The sequence below is a fragment of the Rhipicephalus microplus genome, chromosome 2 (genome assembly GCF_043290135.1).
Source record: "Rhipicephalus microplus isolate Deutch F79 chromosome 2, USDA_Rmic, whole genome shotgun sequence".
NCBI lineage: Eukaryota > Metazoa > Arthropoda > Arachnida > Ixodida > Ixodidae > Rhipicephalus > Rhipicephalus microplus.
Window position 1 is genome coordinate 49,885,215 of NC_134701.1, and position 25,609 is coordinate 49,910,823.

Sequence of the window (25,609 nt, forward strand, 5' to 3'; positions counted from 1 at the left end):
AGAACGCTCCAGCTGAAAAGTCACAGCATGTGATAATCGCCGGGGACTCGAATTTAAATCGATGCACAGAAGCCATCAAAGAGAGGGTAAGAGGTGACAAGAGGGTTGCAGTAGGGGCGTTCCCAGGACGCAGGCTGGAAGCAGTCATGAAGCAAGCGAGCGCAAAGCTCAAAACGACAGCTGATAGACGAAACCTCGTGATAATTTCAGGCGGTTTAAGCGATGTCCTAAATGAAGATGCAACAGGACTAGCAGCCACACTGGCGAAAGGCGTCGATGACATGCGCGCCACTTCTCCTAAGGTACAGGTAGTGATATGCACGATACCGGAGGTACCGGTGCGTGATAGCAACCTGCAAAGAGCGGTGGTCAACGCAAACCAAGAGATATGGCGGATGAGTCGAGAGAAAGGCTTTGAGGTGGTGGAAATAAACAGAGAGGTGCATAGGTGGGGGGGTTTTCAACGAGACAGAATTCACTTCGATGGGCGGCTAGGTCATGAGGTGGGTTGGCGACTTGCAGGACGCGCAGTAGCTTTTTTGGGGGGACAAGTGAGCCCTTCGGGGTGCAGGATAGCTAGTAACGAGGAAAACAACCAGGGAGACTCTTCGACAGGTGGTATGGACAGATACGATTCCAAAGTGGCACCAATATCTAAGATAGGTAGAGTCCGGGGCATAAATAGACGTAGCCAAGAGCGCCGAGCCAATTCAGACATAGGGTATATTAACATGCAGGGTGGTAGGAACAGGCTGAAGTGGGAAGAGATAGAAGAACAGCTAAGGGAAGAGAGGCCGATGGTATGCGGTTTTGTAGAAACACATCTCAGGGACATGGAACTACCTCCGAACAATCCGGACTACGCGTGGGAATATTGTAATAGAACAGAAGGCAGCAGAAAGGGGGGTGGTATTGGGGCATTCATTCATAAAAGTACAGACTGTCAAAGGGTCAAGCAGGAGTGCAAGGAACATTTATGGCTAAAAGGGAAAGTGGCAGGTCAAATGACACTCCTTGGTTTCGTGTACTTGTGGACGGGAGCAAAGGCCAGAGAGGAAAACCAGGCAATGGTAGAGTGTATATCAAAGGACATTCAGGAGTTAGGAAGAGAGTGCGAGATAATTATACTAGGAGACATGAATGCGCACATAGAAGATATAGATGGGTATACCGACCCGACAGGCAAAATGATCATGGATTATGTGAAAGGCTTGATTTGATCATTTGCAACAGTACCGAGAAGTGTGAAGGGCAAATAACATGGGAGGTAGGAAGGCTTCAGTCGACGATAGATTATGCACTGATGTCACATAGGATGTATGATAAGCTCAGGGGAATGCACATAGGTGAAGGTGGCTCCAGAAGTCTGGGTAGCGATCACAAACGTATCAAGCTTAGTTTTGGAAGAGCAGTGAAAGTGGGAAGGAGACAAGATGAGCAACTACAGGAAAATTTAGATGCAGAAAGGCAAATTGAAATAGCCACTAAACAAATTGAGAAAGTAATCACGGAGGATAATAAGACAGTGTGGACATACACGAATCTAATTAGACTCTTTGAGCTACAGCTTGCTAAGACACGTGACAAGTCACCCCTGAAAAGAAGACACAAACCCAAAAGTTGGTGGGATGAGGAAGTAAAGAGAGCCATAGCAAAACGTCAGGAAGCCTCCAGGGAACACAGACATGCTAAGCAGCGGGGTGAACCGACAGATGATGTTGAAGGAAAATGGGCAACCTTTCCAAGCTGTAGAAGGGATGCATCCCTTCTGATCAATGAAAAGATTAGAAGGAAGGGAGCTCAGTGGCTGGCAGAAGTACATAAAAAAGATAGAAAGGCAGCTGCGAAATTTTGGAACCATCTAAACCCCCTAAGAAATGAGACGAGCCTAGAGCAGAGTTTTATAATTACCTCCCAAGGTGCTAGGCTAGAAGGGGACGAAGCTATTGAATATATAAGAACAAGGGTGACAGAAAAATTTCAACAAAAAAGTACTTTATGCACCACAATAGACAAGGACGAATCAAGTGGTGCAATGGCTCCATTTTCACAACAAGACTGGGAAAGGGCTGAGAAAAGGGTTCCTAGTAGTACATCAACAGGCCCAGATTGCATTCCAATTAGGCTGATAAAGACATTAGGTCCGAAGTCTAAGCAGGCATTGAGAGAGGCAATGAGCACAATAATAATAGTTGGTGAAGTTCCCGATGGATGGAGACTTAGCAGGATGAGCATGATCTATAAAGGAAAGGGGGACAAAGCTGACATAAACAACTACCGTCCTATAACAGTGACATCAGTGGTCTACAGGCTGGCGATGCAGATTATAAAGGAAAGACTGCAGGCGTGGATAGAACATGAGGGGGTGCTGGGGGAACTGCAGAATGGGTTTCGGAAACACAGGAAGTTGGAAGACAATCTGTTCTCACTGACGCAGTGCATCGAAATAGCAGAAAAGGAACACAGGCCCCTGTGGTTAGCATTTTTGGATATCAAGGGAGCGTACGATAGTGTGGTTCAAGAGGAATTGTGGGGAATACTGGACACACTAGGCGTGGAACATGTAGTCACTAACCTTTTAAAGGGTATCTATAAAGGTAACAAGGTAGTTATAAAGTGGGAAAAACAGGTATCCAAGCCTGCAGAGGTAAAACGGGGGCTTAGGCAGGGGTGCCCCCTGTCACCCTTATTATTCATGATGTACCTACAAGGATTAGAGGCAAAATTAGAGGGAAGTGAACTGGGCTTCAACCTCTCTTTAGTCAAACAAGGAAAACTTATTGACCAGGCACTACCAGCATTAATGTACGCAGATGATATAGTGCTAATGGCCAACAACAAGGAAGATTTGCAGAGATTGATGGACCTCTGCGGTAATGAAGGAGATAGGTTAGATTTTAGATTCAATAAGGAAAAATCAGCAGTCATGATTTTCAATGACAACGAATGTAGTGAGCTTAGAATACAGGAGGTCACGCTAGAGATAACAGATAAATACAAATATCTAGGCGTTTGGATAAGCAATGGGACCGAGTATCTGAGGGAACACGAAACATACGTGACGACTAAAGGTAACAGGAATGCAGCAGTCATGAAAAATAGGGCACTGTGGAATTACAATAGGTATGATGTTGTGAGAGGAATATGGAAAGGGGTCATGGTTCCTGGGCTGACGTTCGGCAATGCGGTCTTGTGCATGAGACCAGAAGTTCAAGCAAGATTAGAAATTAAGCAACGTGGAATAGGTAGGCTTGCTTTAGGAGCTCACGGGAATACACCAAATCAGGGAGTACAAGGTGATATGGGATGGACATCATTTGAGGGCAGGGAAGCTAGCAGCAAGATAAAATTTGAGAAGCGATTGAGAGAAATGGGGGAAGAGCGTTGGGCTAGGAAGGTTTTCAGCTACTTGTACATGAAGAATGTCGATACAAAATGGAGGAAGCGAACCAGGAAGTTGACTGGTAAATACTTAGAAAACAGCAGGTGGCCAAACCAAAAAGAACTATCGGTTAAGAAGAAAGTGAAGGAAACGGAGACTGACATGTGGAGAATGGGCATGATTAAGAAGTCCGCACTAGAGATCTATCGAACATTTAAGGAGGAAATTGCCAAGGAAAGGATCTATGATAATACTCGGGGTAGTTCTCTACTGTTTGAGGCTAGGACGGGAGTACTGTGAACCAAGACATATCGGGCCAAATACGAAGGGGTAGACACAGTATGCAGTGCGTGTGGAGAGGAAGAAGAAACTGCCGAACACTTGATAATGTTCTGTAAAGGGATTCACCCTATAGTTCAGGATGATGGCGCAGAGTTTTTCAAAGCGCTGGGGTTTAGGGACTGGGAGGGCAAGATAGACTTTAAGCAAGTAGACTTAACTAGAAGGAGGTTATCTGATTGGTGGCTAAAGTCAAGACACGAGTGAAAATTAAACTTTTCACTGCAAAGTACGAATCCTCAAACTCACTTTTTAAGGAAAAAAAATAAATATAGTTTTAAGTTCACTAAGTATTACGGCTTGGTGGCACTAGCCACCGCCCGATTTAAAGGGTACAGCCATATCCATCCATCCATCCATCCATCCATCCAACCTACAAGGAAAAAAGTAACAAGTAACTTGATACCACCCGTTACTGACAACCTTTATCGCATGTACGTTACCCGTTACAGTTCTAGAATTGTATCGAGTATGCTAATAAAGGGTCCCTAAACGCCGAATGGGTGAAATTTAGTATTGGTGAGGAAGTTGTGCTCGAGTTTACAATGAACACGTAGCCATGAGAATTTTTCGAAACGGTGCCGTAATAGTGGAGTTGCACACATTAGATGATCGAAACGCAACGACCACTTCTTTCCATCTTTCCTGCGCTACCCTATTCCAAAACCGCTTGGCCCCTCCTCGCTGAGTCAGCTGTGTGTCACTCCTCATCTTGCGTGGCCTACGTCATCACTGACGCACTGCTCGAGACAGCGTCTACTTCCTGTTGCCGCGATCCACCGCGATCAACGCATTAACTCGCCGTCAAATGTGTTATGTGTGTCATCGGGTTGCACTAATCGTTGACCAACCGCTGTTGCTGTCGTGCCGGCACATCCCCCTACGCCAGCGACTTGCTGGTTGCGTTACGGGCTGTCGCGGATGTCGATTCGCAAGCGGCAACACGACCAAGAACAGCAAGGTGCGCCCGAACAGCTGCTTGCAGAGTGACCGGAAGTCGTCGGTGGTCGTTCGGCCAATCGCAAGCATCGAAAATGGTAACGTCATTGAGTTTCACTGGTGATCTCACACATGTCAGTGGCGGGAATGGCAGAGACTGGAAAGAAGAAGCTATCGTTTTTTTTTTCGAAATTGTGGCGTGCCTGCTACCCGTAGCACTGCGGCGTGCGGCATCGTTGATCGCGAGGGAATTCTGCTCGCTATGCGCTTGTTTATTAGAAATGTTTTGGAAAAGATCGGAGGGGACAAAGGGGCCCTTGAAGTTACCAAAAAAAGTAGCGCGTTACCGGTAGCGGCGTTACTTGTAACGCGCGTTGCCGCTAACGCTGCTTGTGAACATTTACAGTGCATTTTTCACTGTGGGATTACTACTGTATAGGGATGTGGGGTTGCACATAGAAGCTCATTTGTCACCAGCGTTTACGCTTCAAAAAAGAGCTCTCCACATTATACTGCCTAACATTACACACACTAAGAGAGAAGATTATTTTTAAAAATTGAACGTTCTCAATATTTACGATTTGGTGATATACAACATTACCTCACTCAAGCATCAAACAATCATGAAAAGCTCGTCATGACAACAGTCTCGCTTCGCCATTCACCTCGCATGGCTTGATGTAGACCACCTCCTCGTTTTATCTTGCCGAAGGTAAACACTAATCACGGTAGCTCTACAATAAACTTCGTAGGTCCATCTTCTTGGAATAAGCTTTAATGTAACATATTCACTACAACACGGACAAATACATTTATAAATATGTGAGAACACACCCTTATTGACAGTTTATTGCATACTTGCTCGCTGTTTCCTTTACGTTCTCTTATTCTCCCCAAAGATCGGTTTTAACATAACGTATTGCTGAGAAAATTTGCCATTCGTCTCTCATGTTCTTTTGTACTGTGTTAATTTGTTGTGCATCATTTAGACACTACTGTTTCCCTTTGATCTCATTACAAACTGTACTCTAACAGCTGCTATAAATGTTTTTTTTTACTAAACACATCCAAGGTAAGGACCCTTCAACAAATCCATGGGGGCCCAAAAGTGTGTTTTTGTATGCAATGCATGCCTTATGGTAAATAAAAAAAGTATATCTGACGGCTTGACTAACTCTCAAACGTTTGGTGCATGACCTAAATTTATCCAAGTCGTGCGTGTTTTTTGCTTCATTATTGTACTTCATTTTCTTTTCTTACTGTTTATTGCGTTTTCTTGCTTTATTGTTATTATTTGTTTTGCATGCATTGCCCCCCCCCCCCCCCGGCCATGTTCTGTTTTAAGCATTCGGGCGGTGCTTTTTCAGGGGGGGGGGGGGGCAACGCCACAAGTTCCCTTTCTTTTTGTTTTCTTGTTGCCTTGTGCGTAGTACAAGTAGTAGTAGTAACTGATGCCTTGTGCGTAGTACACCCGAGTGACAGTGAACTATATAGATAATAGACAGTTATAGTATACCGGGCTTAGCGGACTTAACGTGATAGCGGTATTGAAGTGCGCATATGCAGATACGTACGTTACCCTACCGCTTACCATACGTGCGCAATTTTTCAGATTTAACGTTACCATGTTAGCGTGATAAACGTAAACATGGCGACGCTTTCAGACACCCGCTTAGAAGTGATTTTAGCGTAGTTGTTGAAAGATTAACTTTGATCGAAGCAACCGACTGTTTAAAATGGCTTCGCTTGCCTTCAGTTAGCTTCGATGACCAGTATGACGGATAAGCTAGCGTAATTTTCGAGATAGCTTCCCATTTCGAAGTCTCTAGGCCTATCTAAAAATAATTGTGAACAAATCGGCAACATAAATGCTTTCACGTTTGGTGTGTGGTTCATATTTATTTACTTTCATGATTACATAAATTAACCTGTTAACAATGCTTCGCGTGGTGACACAGGCAAGGATTCTCGTTTTCTTCTCCTTTTCACTGTTCTTCAACTTATGAAACCTCCAATAGGCGGCGCCACCATCTCAGCTGGGGCACGTGAACCGTTTAAAGGCGATCCCACTACACTATAAGACGCTGTGCGCAACTAACGTTAGCTGCACGGTAACGCCATCCCTTAACCTCTACTGTCCCGCTAACTGTACGCTATAAATGTCTAATTTTGAAACCTTCCGGTGAGATTACGCAAACAACGCGTACATTAGTGTTATTTCAGGACCTTATGCAGCCGCTATAGTGATAATGATAGAATTTCAAACCAACGCTTCCTCTATTTTATACCAACCAGATGCACCAAATCCACAAAAAAATACGTCCCCCACCACCTTGTCCTCAAGCTCTTTTCTGCTCTCGCCCATCACACAGCCTTCGCGTGTGCTGTAGGAGAGGACCCCTCATGCAGTGCCTCATGACGGAAATCATAAAATAAATCTTTTGTTTAGTTGTGTGAAGATCCATGCGGTGGCGTCTCGCATTCCTCGGGCTCACCATGTTGGCGGTCACGCTAGCTCTATAAAATATATGGCGTTTCAAGATAGCATGTCGCCGTTCATTGTGATATGCAGCAGGCCAAGGTAAGGTTATGGTTGCTCATAGTAAGGTTCCGTTTCGCGTTGCATACCCAAGTTGCCAGGTTTTGGGGTGGTTGTTGCCAGACTGTTATAAGGTTTGGTGAAGACATTTCTCCTTGTAGCTGCGGCTTCTCCGTGAGGGTTTGGTTTCGTCCGAAGTGTATTTCGCAAGTGCGTGAGCGACGTTGGCCGTTTAATTAACGGAATGAACGTAAAATGTGCGTTGCAAAAGTAGGGGCGCGATTAAGAGATCGTGTCTCAGAGTTGGGGACATCCGCAGCTTGCAAAAATGCTGTCATAGGCACCGGACAGTTGATGACGCCATTTTTCCTGAAGGACCCGCGGCAACTCGGAGGAACGTGCAACGAATTTTGTTGGTCTTCCTGTGAGACACTGGGCTGTCTGACACGTGGTGACAATTTCCAAATTCAGAAGATGCTCAGGCAGAACTAGTGCCGGCCATGCAGGCCAGGCGAACCCCACCTGCTGCAACACCACCACCACCACTACCAGCACCACCACCACCAGAGTTGGGGAATCAATGATGCGTCGTTCGCCAGGCGTACGAAGCCGTAGCATATCCGACGTACCACAATTATCCAGCCTTGGCACATTTACTCTTCATATGTAGACGAGTCCGATTGATATGTCTTGTGCTGACACAGCTAGCAGAAGCGTAGCGTCCCCGTCGTCGCGCGTGGTCGGCGCGGCATGACCAGCTGCGAAAAAAAGGGATGGGGCAGCGCACCACCTGCTGTGACTCCATTCCCCCGTCGTCCTAATTCTTAGAGCCGATCTCTTGATTGCACAGCTGCGCATACAGCAAAAGAACATGCTCCAACTTTTGCAACGCCTGGTTCATTCCGTTAATTACGTCGCCAACACACTCACAGACAAGTTCATCGCACTCGTGAAATGCACGGCGGATGTCGCGTCATTGATTCCCTAACTCTGAGACATGATCTCCTCAATGCGCAGCAACACATACAGCAAAAGAACGTGCCCCGACTTCTGCAATGCTTCTTTCACGGTCATTCCGTAAATGAAACGGGCAACGCCGCTCACACACTCGCTAAATGCACCGCAGACGACACCAAACCCTCACGCAGAAGCCACAGCTACAGAGACGAATTTCTCCGCGAAATCTGGCGGCACTCTGGCATCAACCACCCCAAAGTCTGGCAACTGGAGTATGAAACGCCAAACAAAACCTTGCCGCCAGCCAATGGCGAAGCTTCACTGCAACGCTTCTGCATGCGCAGCTCTATGATGCAGCGGCAGCATTGCTTCGAGCAACAAACAAAGGAACACGAAGGAACAAATTTCACAAACGTATGATATTGGAAGGCAAATCACGTCTATTGCACCTATGAGGCGAAACTCCGGGAAGCACGCGTTAGACAAGCTGCACTACCCATCATGTAGCGTCACACCATGACCACTCCCAGAACTGAGGCGGGCCGATGGTTCCCTTTAAAAAGCGCTCATTTGCACTGGCAATGAAAGAAATAAAGGAGGCGTTGCTTCGATGATACATATATAAAAGCCGAAGCGCTTGACCGCTTGTCGATTTGTCAGCAAACGCCGCTTTCTTCGCCGCCAACGGCACATAGTGTGCATAGCTCACAGTGTAACTTTTGTTTTCCTGGCCACAAGTTTGGCCAAATAAAGAATTTCATTGTCGACACGTCGACTGCTTCCTTCGTTAACGTCAAAACCTCGTAGCAATATCATATAGCTACAAAAGTACAGTTCAGTTACATGAATACGAGTGAAGCCCCAATACTTTTTTGGCCTGTTTATTTTCGCTGTTGTGCAGAGAATCTTCTGACCCGGAGCATTCAATCCCTCCGCGGATCATGTGGCTGCACCAGAACCTGCCCTGGAGCCAGTTCATTTTCGCCGAGACGGTCGTGGTGGCCGCCATCACGGTGCTCGTGGTTGTGGGCACGCTGGTGGCACAGGCCGTACTCGGTTTCTATGTTCCTCCCTGCTCGACGCCAGCCTGCGACCAGGCCATGACTTTGGCACGCAGCTCCCAGCGCTTCGAGGTGCCCGCTTGCACCGGCTTCTACGAACACCTGTGCGGCGCCGGTGAAGCGTTGAGTGAATACTCCCGGCGCCAACCACTCGTGCACGCCATGTCCGCCACGCTACTTGATAAAGGCGCTGCGATCAGCAGTGACACTAAAAACAGAGATGCCTTGAACAAAGTGGCAGTATTCTACGTCAGCTGCTACAAGCACTTTGTACCTCCCTCGGAGCAGTCTGGCCTGCACCAGGATGTTACGAACATCTTGACCATCCTAAAGGTATCGGGGAACCTGGAGCCTTTAAGCTTTTGTGTGATTCCTGAAGGAGTCGCTTCGCCCCACGAGGACAGTATGAAAAAAGTCCAAATCTTGACAACACCTAAGGTATTGGCTTATATCAGGCTTTCGTGGGTACTGTAGCTAATGCAGAAAGAGATTAGCACAAGCGACCGATTTTTTTGGCGGTGACCGTACCTCGTGTGGTAAAGCAACCCCTATACACAGTAGAAAGCCTACCTAAAGAAGTGATGTACACATTCGAATGATTTCGCTAAATCGACAAATTAGCGAAAAAAAGAAAAAAGTATTTTGGTTATTTGAATGAATAACATGTAACGCCGCTATGCCTAAAAGCTTATGCACGGAATTCCAATCAGACCAACATCTTCGATGCCACATCAAACGCGAATGCTGACCACTGGAATCAACACGAGTGATGCAAAAATCATCTTGTTATGACGTCATCATAGCGTCACATGTAGCTATGCTTTGGAACGTCGTCGTGATGCCTTATGAGTGACGTCACATGCTGACATCATAACATGACTTGGTCGCTTGGAGAAAACTGTGGCCATCCAGGAGGCAGTGCGAAACCAAAGTGGTCCAGAAAGTTAGCAATGCGCGTGATCTTGAAGGAACTGAAAAACGTCGTTGGGTGCAGGCTCCGCCTGTAGGGGGAAGATGAGTAGATAGACTGAGAATGAAAACGAGATCCTTGCCGTCGTCCTATTTATTTTTATTAAATGACTAAGAAATGCATGAGCGACCCCACGTGTTTGTTGTTAAGTCCACGCGTACTGTCAGACGGTAGCTCCGACATTGAGTCCCCCACTGCACCTTTATATGAGATGCTGCATGCAAGGGCAACGTGGGCGAGGTAGATGGTCAAGTGTTGACACGTTGCCGGTGTGCAAAGGTGCACAAAACAAGTAGAGTGAGTGCACGAACAGACCAAGCAAGCAAGTGGTGAAGACATGACCAGTGCCATCTGTGCTATGAAGAACAGATTGCTTCTAGAAAGAACATTCGATCCAAAATTTCTTGATGGATGACTTGGTGAAATAGGGCTTCACTATTTTGAAGTTTTTCTGCTGGAGCGCTTAGTGGCCAAGCTGTGCAAGGGTGAAGAAGACAAAGACGATGAACCCTACGATTCAAAGATCTACTCTACGATTCACATTAACAGCGTTGCGCTGTTATTTTCTCTACAGTCCCTATCCTGTGACAAACTGGTGAAACTGTGGGGTAATTTATGCATCAGACCAAGCAGTGTAGTAAGAGCTCAAGCGTGGTACCTGTAGTGAGGCCAGCAGTCGGGTGAAGAACATCTTTATTGCAGTTGGGTTCGTGTTATATGAAGAAAAGCGTGGCAGCGTCTCTTATAATCATATGGTGGTTTCGGGACGTTAAACCACACATATTAATAAAAGAAAAGCAAGACGTAACATGTCACGAGATTATGGGTGATATTTGATGGTTGCAGATCCAGCCATCTTCTTTAATTGTAGAAGAAATTAATTATGCCTTTCAGGCTGCGGCTATCGATAGGGCTAGTGGTGATCTCTGGTGCTTCGGTGAAGCTCCTAAAAAATTCGTCCTCTCTGGGGCCTTCTTCGCTGTGGGTTGTCCTGTCGTGCAGGTGCTCTCTTGTGCGCTTGAATTCTCGACCATCTGTTCTCAGGATCACTGACCGGGGCGTGCTGGCTGGCTTCAGAAGAACCGTCGGCGACCATGTTCGATGGAGGGTGTCATACGTGGACACTGGCTGGCCTGGAGACAGTGTCGGTAGATCCTTTGTTCCATGGTTTTAACAGACCTTCTGGCGTCGACCGATCGCTTGAAGCCTGCTGTGAGCGGCTTTGCTTGTAACTATCTCTGGTTCTATGTAGCTGTGACACAGGCAGCAGGGTCCTGGTTTGTCGTTTCATGAGTCTCTGTAAAGGGGATTTTATACACATCAACTCGGGGGGTGTCGCACCTTTTTAGCAACGCCATATAAAGATCAGTCCAGTTGCGCGAACATTTCTATAGAAGCTTCCTAGCTTTTTATACAGAACTTTCCATCATATTATTGGCGTGGGGGTGATTAGGGCTTATTGTAATATGGGTAACGCCTAGTTTTAACAAGAACTTTTTGAAAAGCTGGCTCTCGAATTGCGGGTTATTATCACTGCAGAGCTTCAACGGTAAGCCATGTGTGGCGAACAAATCTGTGCCCCTTAACGTCAGAGCGCTGGCAGTGCTCTCTCAGATTGATTGATATGTGGGGTTTAACGTCCCAAAACCACTATATGATTATGAGAGACGCCGTAGTGGAGGGCTCCGGAAATTTAGACCACCTGGGGTTCTTTAACGTGCACCCAAATCTGAGCACACGGGCCTACAACATTTCCGCCTCCATCGGAAATGCAGCCGCCGCAGCCAGGATTCGAACCCGCGCCCTGTGCTCTCTCAGAATTCACGGATTTCAAAAAAGAATGAAGTCCACAATTATGGAAAATTCATGGCCTTCATGAAAAAACAAGTCCATGTCAACAAACGCCCATGGCAGCTTTGGGATGTCGTGGCTGTGAAGAGACAATTTGGCGTTCCGCAGTTAATACTTCTGACTGACCGTGCAATTTTTACAAAATTTTTCTATTTCAAGCGGCATATTTGACCAGTACAATATGTTGCTTGCCCGCGCCTTCACCTTTTTAACTCCCGGGGGCGCAACGTGAAGCAGAAGCATAATTTCTTGTTTCTGTGAAGTTAGTATAATTACCTTGTTGCTGCGAAAAACCTGACCTGTGTGTGCAGCTCCTCCATGTAGGACAAGCACTGAAGAACACTGTCGAGCACTGCGCTATTTTCAGGCCAGCTTGTTTCCGCGTAACCTCGAAGTTTGACCATGACAGGATCTTCATTCGCGGCAGCACGAAGATCCCTCCGGTGTTACTGCAAAGCTAAAATGTGTTCAAGCGTATTTGCTTGAAATTGCTCCGTTTCTTCTTGCATGAGCTGTTCGCTGGGAAACCTAGATAAGGCGTCAGCTAGAAAGAGTTCTTTTCCTGGATCGCAGATAGATGTGGTGAGATATCGTTGCAAAGTCAAACGCATGCGCTATAAGCGAAGCGGACATTGATAAAGCGGTTTGCTGAATATCAGCACCAACGGGTGGTGATTGGTCTCAACGATCACAATTTCTTGGCCGAAGATGTAATCATGAAACTTGACGCAACCATGCACAATTGCCAATCTTTCCTTTTCAATTGAGCGTAGCGTTGCTGCGCCTCTGTTAGTGAACGTGACGAGTATGCGACGAGACGGCCATCTTGAATCAGCACCGCGCCAACTTCCATTTGATTGATTGATATGTGAAGTTCAACGCCCCAAAACCACCATATGATTATGAGATATGCCGTAGTGGAGGGCTCCGGAAATTTCGACCACCTGGGGTTCTTTAACGTGCACCGAACTCTGAGCACACGGGCCTACAACATTTCCGCCTCCATCGAAAATGCAGCCACTGCAGCCGGAAATCGATCCTGCGACCTGCGGGTCAGCAGCCGAGTACGCCAACTTCCATTTTACTGGCGTTGACCGAGAGGGTTATGGCCTTATTTGTGACAAGGAAAGCAAGAACGGGTGCCTTTTCTGAGCTTTCACGCAACATTTCATAACCTCGCTGCTGAGAGTCAGTCCAAACCCATGAAATGTCTTTGTGCAGCAATGCTCTTAGTGGGGTGGTCACGTTGGGCACGTTAGGAATGAAGCGTAAAATTTCTTGAAGATAGGGTCAGTTAATGATCCAACTCATTGCCAAAGCTTGTTCTTGATCACCTATTGACTGTGGCCCATACTCACTTCACGCATAATTATTCACTGTCGTCAGCCACTCCAGAACATTCTTATAGCAAGTGTGTAGCGGATGGAACGCTTCTCTGAAGAATGATGAAGGATAGCATAGTGTACACCAGCCCTCCGGTATTGAAAAAGGTATTGCTTTACTCCAAGCATAAGCAAACTAGCTGTAACTAGTCCCGTTATCTAGGAAGGCAATCGCACAACTAATTCCAAGGGACAACGTGTCAGCCCCCCGAACTGCACCGTGAAAGCATAGAAAATTATATTTGGTCCTATTTGGCGCACAAGCGGACGCCGGCTGTGGTCCATAGAACAAGTCAAAGCGGAAAACAAAAAATATATTCTCAAATATGGCAGGTCAAACAATACACATTTATGCAGTCTCGGCAATAGTCCAATACAATATGTCACCACACAAGCAACGGGTTACACAACACAACCTACTACACTCAAAACAATCGACACGAACAACAACACGTGCTACAATGCAATCTTATGTAATAAACAACCAAGACACTTAAAGACAAAAAGTTTGTCCACTTATACAGTCCAAAGATCTTGGAACGAAGTTTGAATGATACTCTGTGAAGAATCACTCCTTCAAAGCGCAGCGCTGTTATCGTTTCGCTGCCCCGGAAGTTTCCCTTCCAGAAAACCTCGCATCTTCATTTTCCGCACTCCAAAAATCAAATTGCTGCGCCGGAAACACCTTGGCTTCTCGCGCGCTGCGGCTGCAGGAGGCGTCTTTGCTCAGTGGTGGTAGACACACAACTTTATTCTGCTTGTAGCTTTTTTGAGCCTTCACCCCTCAGGTTGGAATCCTCATCATTTCAACTGCCTTGTCACAAAGGACAAAAGCCTTCGCCCGACACGGCGGAAAGAACCTACCCGCACTGGCACAAAACCTACCCGCACTCGTGTCTTTCGCTCGTGTCTTTCGTGTCCTTCTTGTCTCTGTGTCGTCGTTTTGTTCTCGCGCTATAACTATCGTCATGCCATACCAACTAGCCCAAGCTGCCACACTACCCGCACTGGCGCAAAACTTATTTATCTCCTGATCACCCTACCAGAGACCCTACTCCACTACTCTCTTAAATACCTTCGCGCTAGGTTCCAGAAAATTGTTCAGCGCGTTGCACCCCCAAGGTTGGGGGGAAACGAGAACACTTTACGAGAACAATCTGCAACAAGTGACGCAACTCTGCATCACCACGCCCTTTCCTTCGAGATTTTTCCAGTGATCTCTCGATGACCTATGTGAAGAGGTTGGTTGCGTAGCAGAGCTTCCGAGGGGAGAAAGACGGCACGCTCGAGAAGTCTTTTGATGCTTGTTTTCTTCCTTTTCGGGAGTGACAGTGTGGCGCCTTGTATCGTCGGTGTCACCAGAAATCGGTGGCGCGTGCTTTCTTGAGCGCTAGTTTGTGACACCAGCACCCGCATAAGCGTGAAGTTGGCGTTCCCTAAAGTCAATCTTTTTTACATACCTAAGCGTGCTTGCGAGTGGACGCGCGAGTGGCGAGTTCTATCAGTGTTGCAACTCATCTACTTAAAGGTAGCATATACCATGGCATATACAGTAACTCTGTCCAATATCAGACTGCAGCGCCACTAGTTCTCGCCACCGCCGTTCGGCCCATCCTCCTCCACTGTCGGAGATACACAGCTTTGAAACTGAGATTATTCTAGTAACGTTGGAACAGACAGATGGACGTACAGACAGCTGTACAGACATACGTACAGACGGACAGATAAACGGAGAGACCGAATGATGAACAAATAGACACACAGATAACAGACAGACAGACAGACAGACAGACAGGAGGACGACAGGCAGGCAGACAGACACGGAAAGAGAGACGCACGAATAGACGGACATACAGACGCACAGACAGTTACAGATGGAGGGGCAGACAGGCAGAGAGATAGAAGACACGTACACACAGACGCACTGACAAGCTGAATGATGGACACATACACACAGAGATAACAGACAGACACGCATTGACAGACAGACAGACAGACAGACAGACAGACAGACAGACAGACAGACAGACAGACAGACATGCACACAGACCGACAGACAGACACGGAAAGGGAGACACACGAATATATGGACATACAGACGGACAGACAGTTACAGATGAAGGGACAGACAGACACAGAGAGAGAGACATGCACAGACAAACACATTTACAGGCTGACAGACATACGGACCGACCAACACACGGACACACGAACAGACAAGCTGAAACACGCACAGACCATACAGATACACAGACGGACAGACAGACACATGGACAGACGAACAGACAGGCCGACAGATGGGCATATGGACAGATGACAAGACAAACACACGCACAGACGGATGGATGGAAAGACAGGCAGACAGACAGACAGACAGACAGACAGACAGACAGACAGACAGACAGACAGACAGACAGACAGACAGATGGAGAGACAGACGGACAATTCAACAGGCAGACAGACACACGGACAGACATACAGATGTACGGAGAAGCAGACAGATGGACAGATGGACAGAGAGACTGACACATGGGCAGTTTGACAGACACACGGACAGACAGACAGACAAAGAGACCAGCAGACAGACAGTCAGACAGACAGTCGAACGAACGCTTGGCCCTACTCATTTCCATTCACTCCGTGGACATGCTGTGATTTTTAAGGGCAAAGCTCCTCTTAGTCTAAACAGACTAGCTGACACACAGACAGACCATACATACACACAGACGGCCAGACAAACAGGCAGACAGATGGGCAGACAGACTGACAGATAGACAGATGACCAGGCAGATGAATAGATAGATAGACAGACGCACAGACAGACAGATGAACGGACAGACATACAGACGTACGCACAGACAGTCGGAAGAACAGGCAGACAGCTAGACGGACAAACAGACCTCAGACAGACAGACAGACAGACAGACAGACAGACAGACAGACAGACAGACAGACAGACAGACAGATCAGACACACTGACAGGTGGGCGGACAGGACACATGGAATAACAGACAGACAGGCACACGCACATATGAACAGACAGACAAAGAGACACATGGACAGACGGACAGACAGATAGACAGGTAGACACACAGACAGATGGACAGATAGACAGACACTTGGACAGACAGACGGACGGACAGATGCCTCGCCCCACTCTTCATCATTCACTCCGTGGATATGCTGCGACGCGTGCTCTGCAGTATGCAATTTGGCTGAGCGCTGGATTGTGACTGAAGCCCTTCGCGTAACTGGCGCATGCCCACCAGATTTCCCAGGATACCGTAATCTCGATCCTCGTCCATATGGATGCAGTTCGCCCGAACTTCCCCATATTGAACAAGGTAGCGCTCTCCACCGCACGTGGCGTGACAACTCGTACAGGAGGAGATAGCCTTGTTAAAGAGTATGCGGACCAGGATCGACTTACTGGATGCAATGAACTGACCAAGGCGTTCTACCTGGCCCGGCGATGCTATCTCCTGTCTTATGGCAATTTATGCAGGAACCAAGCAGGTACTTGGCGACAGCTGCAAATGAATACTTATCTTATTCCGCTGCTATATCACTGACTATATCCTGAGATCTATAGCACCAACTTTTACTTTCAGCTTTCAGCTTTTATAGCACCAACTTTCACTTTATTCATATGCTATGTAAATGTGAGGCTAAAGCAAAACTTATTAGTCCTGGTGTTTTTGCGGCGAGGTCGCATTTCGGAGCTCGAAGTTCGCCGACTTATTCTAGGCAGTCCAGCACGCCCGTCAAGCAGCGGAGAGGCAAGGCTTTCATGTCCCGACATGGAGTACCTGAACCCGGGTCATTAGTATGCAGGAACAAATAATAAAGTTTCTCCATTCACCCATTCATTTGATGTGTTACGCTAGTTACCCGAAAAACTGTGGACCACCTTTTTGTTTTCTTATTGCTGACCACACACCACATTTTCATTCACGTGCAATTCACTATGTGCTATAAGTATCTCATATTTTTTTCTCTTCATTTTTTATATGGATCCCTTCACTGTACTGTAGTGTCTGAGCACGGAGTCGATGCTTCATTGGGAGCAGGAATAATGCCACCTGGTGTTCTGAGCTGGCAAGTCGAAAAGGGCGGAGACAAGCGAGGGCCCTTCGATCATAATTGGCGTTAGTGTTTTGCCTTCCTTTTGTTCTTGTCTCTAGAGCGCCTCGCGCGTGACAGTGTATTTTCTAGGAAAAGGCGAAGTAAACGTAGAGAAGGAATCGTAAATACACAGCCCTGAAGGTATGTTTTACTGATGTAGATTTCTTGGCATTTCTACGTTGTTTATTTCCCCTGAAAATTCAGAAGTGCTTATCTCTTCAGTAAACTCTCTAACGTTCGAACGAGCGCAATCGGCACAGGTTCGCTACAAAGGCGAACACGGGCACAAAACCGCTTGCTGTATTGTTTTATCCATGTTTGCTTGTCCAACCTTTTTTTATAATGGACACTGAGGTTACGCAGTAAGCCACATATTTTGGCTCGTGTTGCGCATGCCATGCAAAGACATAAGACAGCCTTGAAATAATTGGTGAGCACAGCTGAAGAAATCAGAACTGTGGACCTGGAAAATTGGAATTTATCAACGTGGTCCGACTTCAACTGCATCGTTATTGTATATCTGTTACTCTGCGTGCATGTGCAAACTGCCTCTAACATATTTTTTCGCTTTATAAAACGGCTAATAATTTGCATACGCGTAATGTAATTTGTTCCTTTTTCGTTCCCACACATTCCCTTCAGTCACGCTGGCAAGACATCACTCAGCGTGCCATGAACGCTACATCAACGCTGAAGTTCATGTTACGCCTAATCATCACGTACCACATCGACCTGGGACTGAAGATACGCCTCAGCAAAGGCAGCATGTACCTCAGTGCCGGTGATTCGCTGCGCGACCGTCTCGGTCTGCCAGCGCGACAGCTAGAGTTGATGCTGAGTGCGTCGATAAACGCCAGCGCTGCCACCATCACGCCGGCGCAGCTGACTCAGTTTTTGATCCTTGACGAGTCTCTCACTAATTCCTTGAGTGATGACGAAGATGCTAGCGCGCTCCCACCGGACCAACTGTTTCTCCAGATCTACCCGAAGTCTCGCGATGCGTGGGTCGAAGCCTTGGCGGACGCTCCACATATGGTCAAGTCCCTCGAGCCATCCAAGCTCGTGCACGTAAAGGGCATGTCCTTTCTGCACACCTTTACTCACCTCGTTTTCGAGACTTCAAGCCGCATGACGCGCTCTCTGTGGCTACTGGCACATGCTCTCCTGCCTGCCCTGGAGGCCGACGTAGTGCGACAGACGCCACCGGAGCTTCGAGTGGACGCCGTTGTGTCTTTCTGTTACAGCCAAAGCCGCCAGTCGCAGTATGGTATCGCCTTGGATTCCTTCCTCTGGACGTTGGCGGTTGGTTCTCAGAGCTTGCCGTTGGCTGTGACCACGACGCAGGACTTGCTGCGATCTCAAGCGGCGCTGTTGGCGCAGAGGTTGCTCCGAGGTGGCCTGCTGCTCCAGGCCATGGAGGTAGGCATCGCTCGGCCAGAATATTTCGGAGCAATTATTATATGCCGTGCACGTGCCCGATACTACATATGACATGAGCTCAGATGTTTTACTACATCTGCCTGCCCTCAATGAAGTAACTACAAAGCAGAGATAAAAACATGGGACATGTATCTGCATGTTACACTGTAAATGTCGCCGAAAGACAATAGTCTTGCGTCTGCAGAGAGTGAACAAAATGTTTATTTGATGTTCCGCGCAAGAAAATCAGTGAATAGTATTCTGGAGGCGCTGCGTCAGAGGGCCTCGAACGTGCAGCGGAGGTGAACAAGCGCATCGAGTCACGTCACACGTGAGACATGAGCGCTATCTGGCAGTTATTTCGAAAAACGAAGCGTGTGGCGGGCACGCCCGTCTTAGAGGCGATAAGGTGTAAAACGTAAGGCGACAGGTAGGTGCCGCCACCGTGTCGTCTTAGCAAAGCGTTGGAAACACTTGCCTTCTCGTGCAAGCATTGCATTATCAGCGCAGCGTGATAAACGATGTGGTCCTTAGAATTATTTATGTATGGCTTTTCTAGCGTAAAGACACACATACAGAGTGTTGATGTGTTGTTATGGTGCCTCTTATATGCGGAATAATCGCTTTTCAATTGACAATCACACAAGTTTGAACGCTAAAACTTGAGGAATATTGGTAGGTGCTGCGGATGTGGTCCGCGGTTTGGGGTATCGTTTGGTGTCGTTTAAGGTACCGTTAAGGGCAGACAAACAGACCATTGTCTTTCAAAAAAGCAAGCGCCCCATTTCGGTGTCCTCCAGCGAGCCCGATGCACTGTCCTATCGTATCGCTACTACAATTGTCCTAAACATGGTCTAAACATTACTGGATAACGTGTTTTAAGTGAAGCTGATGACGGTGAATAAGTATGCTTCAGCTCCCATCATTTTTATCTGGTAATGAACATATGTATCAAGTGCAACATGTAGGAGCATCACCGCGAGTCTTGACAAAAATAGGCAATCTAGAGCAGGTGAATGCTCGCTGTGTGCAGGGAAGCGAAAAAGCAGTTGTCGACATTTTGTCCCCAGTCGTTTACTCTGCTGGCTCCCCTTGTCGGCAAGCGGAAATATGGGGACAAGCCAGGCAAATAAAATACAGAAATCCGTTTCAATCGGGAAAACTGAGTGAACAGCTGAGCTGACCGGTGCAAAATCTCCTTTTGCATGCAGCTCCCTGAGTGATGCAAGTCCAGAGTTTTGCTGTAACATGTAGCGTTACCTAGACCAGTGTTTCTGGGCGTAAGCATCATCAGTGGGCGCTCAAACAGCGCTTGGCAAACCACATGTTTAGCAACAAATTTTCTTGAAGCAAGAATTTTACTGCCGTGCGCAAATTCTCCAGGTCAGTTTCACGAGATTTCCTGTATGCAGCTTCTATTGAGCCAACACCGAGCAATAACGGGTGGCAGCCGCGACGGTCGCACACAACAGCATCCAATTACTGGATGACAACCTCTCTTGTTTTCGGTCTCTGCATGCAGCGATCCGCTGCAAATTAGCGCAAGGAAAGAATAGCGATCGCTGCAGTTCTCACTTATGCGCTAAATGCTGCTACAGTTCTGTGAGGCGTTACTGAGTGCGTAGCACAGCACCCAGCGATTCCGGTTCGCGAAGGTCCCACTGCTTTCCTTTTACGGCAATGCTCGAGAAAAGATTTCTTGGCTTGGCTAGAATGTTCGAAAGCTGGGTGTGCAACATGCGCTCAATTCATTTCCTGCGCTTTATTGAGAAACTGTCGTCTGCAGTACTTTTCGAGATGCTGTTTTCTCGTTCACATGTGCAAAAGCAAGTGGGAGGAACAAGTGACGTGGTGGTGCCCTCTGGTGCTGCGCCCAAGTCAGCCGCAGTTTCGCGGGGTGTTTCCAGCGATTTCAAGCTAACTATTGTGATTTCCTCTGTTGATTATAGTATCTGTGATTCCATAATTATAAAAATACATGGTTACTTCTGTTAAATATAGTATTTTAGACCTTTTTCGTAGGTTTGAACGCGGTTTTAAGAAGTGGTAGTCTTGTAGGATGAGATCTATGGATGGACAACAAGCCTAAAGTGCTTGATATTGCGTGGAGTTCCTGAGCGTATCTTTAGACGGGAACACAAATGCGTTTCTTCCCGAGTGCGCCGAGCTTTCTTTCTCCCCTTCAAGTGGGGACTTCTTCTTTTGCTGTGGTAGATTCCTTTTTCCTAGGCCGCGGCACAGCGGAGTTCGCCGAGTGTTGCTAAGCCAACGTAGTGGCTGTGTAGGCATTTGCTAACCTAGCTAAAAAACGTAGCTGCATTTGGTTTCTACGGCAGTTGTTCGCACCGGTGTCAGTTTTAGTGGGGAAAAGTACGTTTTCAAATTGCTTTAGTTTACGCACTTACGAAGAGCTTTCGCGTAACTACGGTTGTCTCGCGTATAGAAGAAGCTCAACGAGAGAATTTGTAGCATATTTACTAGACCCCAGTTATCTTTCTGAGCTAAATATCAATAAATCTTAGCATTCATTGATGTGGGATGAACGTATCTGCAAATGCAGCGCAGTCATATCCCGATTTGTTCTCTGCTGCGGTTTAAATGTGGCTTGGCAGCCGCTCTCATCGTCAGCCTCTTTGATACAATCGATAGTTTCAAACTACAAATCGTACCAAGTTGATAAACTATTTTTTGTCCATATGCTGTTTACCTTTCCCGGTGTGAATTTAATGTCCCGAGTCATGTATGTGTTGAATAATATGCTTGAAAACGCTCTTGAGGTTATGTAAGCATGAGCAGCTAATCTCTTGGGAGCGTTATAAGCAGATTCCTCTTGCTACTACGTGTGTACCTTAGCATATTGAAATAGGTGGCCATCGCAGGAAATCGAAGACATCGAAGTGGGGCTGTTTCTGGACCCCACGTCTCCGGACGAGGCCAGGTACCTCGAAAAGCTGTACAGAGAGCTCCCGATGCCGAGCCGCTCCGGCTACTACGTGAACCGGCTGCTACCCATCGCTGTGGCTCTGGACGGCTCACCGCTGTTGGAACGGCACTCGCGCTGCCTTGATGACGACGTGCTAAGCACAGCTGTAGCTGCGTACTCCCAGCGTGACCTGTGCGTGTCGCCCGCTCTAGTGTCGCAGCCACTATTCTACGCGGGAGCTGAGGCGTTCGTAAACTACCCCACGATGGGATTCCTGTTGGCCGAGCCGTACGCAGACGTCCTCTTCCGGACGCTACGGAAGGCACCTCCTGGCACTGACACGTCGCGGCGCTTTACGGCCACCATGAGCTGCCTCCGGCGCCAGCTGGAGTCTCTGGGCAACACGACCGTGTCGGGTGACGCGAGACCGGCGGCGCTGTTCCGACTTGCAGGGGCGCTGCAGCTGGCACACGACGCGGTCGAAAACTCAGGCGGCTTCTCCGGAGGCGACTCGGAGCGGCGCGCTTTCTTCGAGCGCCAATGCTGGCTATGGTGCTCCCGGATGCTGCACAGCGCACGCTCATTGTCCGCAGTGCAGCTGGATGCCAAAGGCGTGTGCAACATTGTCGTCCGTAACGTTCTCGCCTTCTACCGCGGCTTCCGATGTTACCCGGAAGACTACATGGGCAGCGTCGAGGTCTGCGCCGTCTTTGGAGTACCACCAGTCAAGGAGTGACTCCGCTAGCAGGAGACCTTCCACGCTCACTTATGAGCGTGTACATTATTATGAGACTGCATATACGCATTCGGAACGACTATCGTTCACCGTACGCAATGAGAACGTCTTTGCAGAGGCTGAGAGAAAAGACAATAAATGTTCTTTAATCGCCGATGAAGATTGTTTCTCTACTGAAACTGATAGTAGTAAAGATAGCGAATCACGTGTTGGGCTTACTGCCCAATATCAAAGTAAACGTAGTTCATGTTGGCTAGTCTAGTAGCGCGGTGCTTATGAGCATGGTCAGTGAAGGACGCAACCCTTCTCTATACTGTTACGCGTAAATGGTGCTACATCCGGGATCATTGGCACTCTAAAACGGCTTACAGTAGAATGCGGGACTATAAATGAGCTTGATGATTGATATGTAGGGTTTAAAGTCCCAAAACCACCATATGATTATGAGAGACGCCGTACTGGAGGGCTCCGGAAATTTCGACCACCTGCGGTTCAATAACATGCACCCAAATCTGAACACATGGGCCTACAACATTTCCGCCTCCATCAAAAATGCAGCCGCCGCAGCCGGGATTTGAACCTGTGAGCAGCGGGTCAGCATCCGAGTACCTTAGCCACTAGACCACCGTGGTGGGGCATTATCAATAAGCTTATTAAACCAGTGCGTGGCATAAAGTGCCATTCTTGGCTCGTGGACAAGAAACGGTCACCACGCGACTAGGGAACCACCATATGCGCTTACCGCCTTAGGCGGAGCACGCATGAAGGCTCCCTACTGACGACCGGTCAAGTACGGCCTCCTGAGGCGCTATCGTCTGACCAAAGGCTGAAACCAGTAGTAACGGCGCTAACGTTGATTCACGTAGAAAACTTCGAGGCCCTTTCAGTGGGTTGAAAAGCAAATTTCTTTCTAAGCGCCTATTTTATTCACCCAAGGGTGAATGACATTAGGTCAGCGTTGATTCAATTTGTTGTGAGTTGTCAGTAAAATGTCGTCTGTCGTAAATAAACTATCATCGTTATCACGAGCCGGCTCGTTCCCTCCTCGCTCATTCCCAGCTTTTCACGCTATTGTGCTCCAGCGTGCAAAACTCCTCAGGTGAGTATAATTTAGAGACGTTGAGGAAGCCCGACTGTCGTGTCCAGCAGATTTTAATGTCAAACCAACAAAGAAACTAATCAACCAGAAGGAGGCAGAAAAAAACAAACAAAATGAAAGTAAAAAAGAGAAAGAAAGAAATGGAAAGGAAGGAAAAAAGTGGTGATAAAAAAGACAGCAGTTACAGAGAATAACAGAAACAAAAAAACGTTTACCAGGGAAGAGGGAAATTACAAAAGAGAAAGACAAGAGAAACAAAACAAAACACCCATTTGTTATAGAGTCAGAATAAAACGAAAGTAAAACGTTTCTCTAAGTATTATAATATTGTTACGAGAAGGAGACTGACTCGGAATAGTAGACACAGATATAATTTCAGCTGGTTAAGAGAGCAGCGTCAGTCACTCAGATTATCTCGCGCCAGTCTATCCGCTTTGCCCTCCTCATCTCCATGGACTGGCACGTAGCATGACCCCCGGTGGCGGAGGCATCGTCCCGCTTCTTTATAACGCACACTAGTAGGGCTTCATCCGCGAGACGTGTACAATATTACTAGATCGCGCAGCATATGATGCTGGATAGATGGGGCTGATCTCATAGGTGACAGGTGTTACTTGACGCGATACGCGGTAAGGTCCCATGTAATTAGATAAAAGTTGTTCTGATAGGACCAACCGACGATGAGGGGACCAGAGTAAAACGAGGGTACTGGGAGCGAAATAGACGTCTCGATGTTGCGCTTCCTACAGACAACATATGTTGGTCTACGACGTCATCTGCTGAGCGTGGGCGAGCTGACGGGTATGATCGCCTCGGCAATCGCCTCGCGGGCATACTCGCTGGTAAACGAAGTGTGAGCTGAGATGACTGTGTCCAATGTTAAAGTCGGCTTTGTTCCGTACAATAAGTAGAACGGCGAAAAGTGTGCTGTGTTGTGACGGATTGAACATTCGCGGCCCAAGAAGACGCCGGGGTCTTTGAGGGCGGGAAGCGTCACGAAAGTTGTCACAGTCGCTGGGTTGGCAGGCTGTGCAGGAGGCCGGTCTACCGGAGAGGATCTAGGCCAGTCTGGAGTGGTCATGTTGAAAGCCGCGTGCGAGCGTCAGCTTCGGAGTTCCGTGGCGAGGACGGGGATCGCACCACTCCACCAAATATGTTACGAGAAGGAGAACGACTCGGAATAGTGGACACAGATATATTTTCAGCCAGTTAAGCGAGCAGCGCCAGTCACACAGATTAGTTCGCGCCAGTCTATCTGCTTTTTCCTCTCCATGCATCGGCACGTAGCAATATTTTTCGCAAGAAGCAATGCCAACTACCATCAGCAACAAAATCATGAGCCAAGAGTCATGCAACCAAAGAGACGTGACCCAGCGCGTCCTTGACATACTGGAGCACCAGCGGCCGAAAGCGGCGCCCCCACGAGTTTGACGCGAGTTGGTTGCTCCCCTTGGACGTTTGAGCACGCTAGAGTCTTGCTTTGATTCCTCTACCTTTTCACCCTTTATGCCTGATCGAGAATAAAGTTCTTTCACTTAACGTTGATATAAGCGAGCTTGTATAATGTCTATTAGCATTTGGCACCTATAGCATCGTTTACGTTGCTGCGTTGACGACAATTCTTAGCAATACGTCGACGTCTTGACGGCTAACCTCCGTTATGAAGGATTAAACAATTCCTTGTGGCCATAGACACTTGTGGTAGCTGTAGTAGTTAACGGTCAAAGTGACATCGGAAAACGTGCTGTGAGCGCCATAAGAGCGTCAGTGATTAGATACCGAATATGAGCTAAGGTGGCCTGCTGGTATATTAAGCACCACTGCCTGACTTGCGGAACGCTGCGCGTGTCTTGTCTTCCCCGTTGGCCGGTCACGATTTTTCACGCA

General features: G+C 47.6%; 1 protein-coding gene across 2 annotated transcripts in view; it reads left to right on the forward strand.

The window, feature by feature from the left end:
• Window positions 1–22,939, forward strand: part of LOC119169093 (uncharacterized) — a 46,095-nt gene extending 23,156 nt beyond the window's left edge. Inside the window, exons 1-4 of one of the 2 annotated variants that reach the window (XM_075886447.1) lie at window positions 4,356–4,758; window positions 9,058–9,550; window positions 18,188–18,964; window positions 21,844–22,938. In XM_075886447.1, coding sequence (XP_075742562.1) covers window positions 9,098–9,550; window positions 18,188–18,964; window positions 21,844–22,623 — 2,010 coding nt within the window. In that variant the 5' untranslated portion in view covers window positions 4,356–4,758; window positions 9,058–9,097 and the 3' untranslated portion in view covers window positions 22,624–22,938. Of the gene's footprint in view, window positions 1–4,355; window positions 4,759–9,057; window positions 9,551–18,187; window positions 18,965–21,843 lie in introns of those variants that run through there. The other variant, XM_037420184.2, reaches the window with a different exon arrangement.
• The last annotated feature ends 2,670 nt before the right edge of the window (window positions 22,940–25,609 follow it).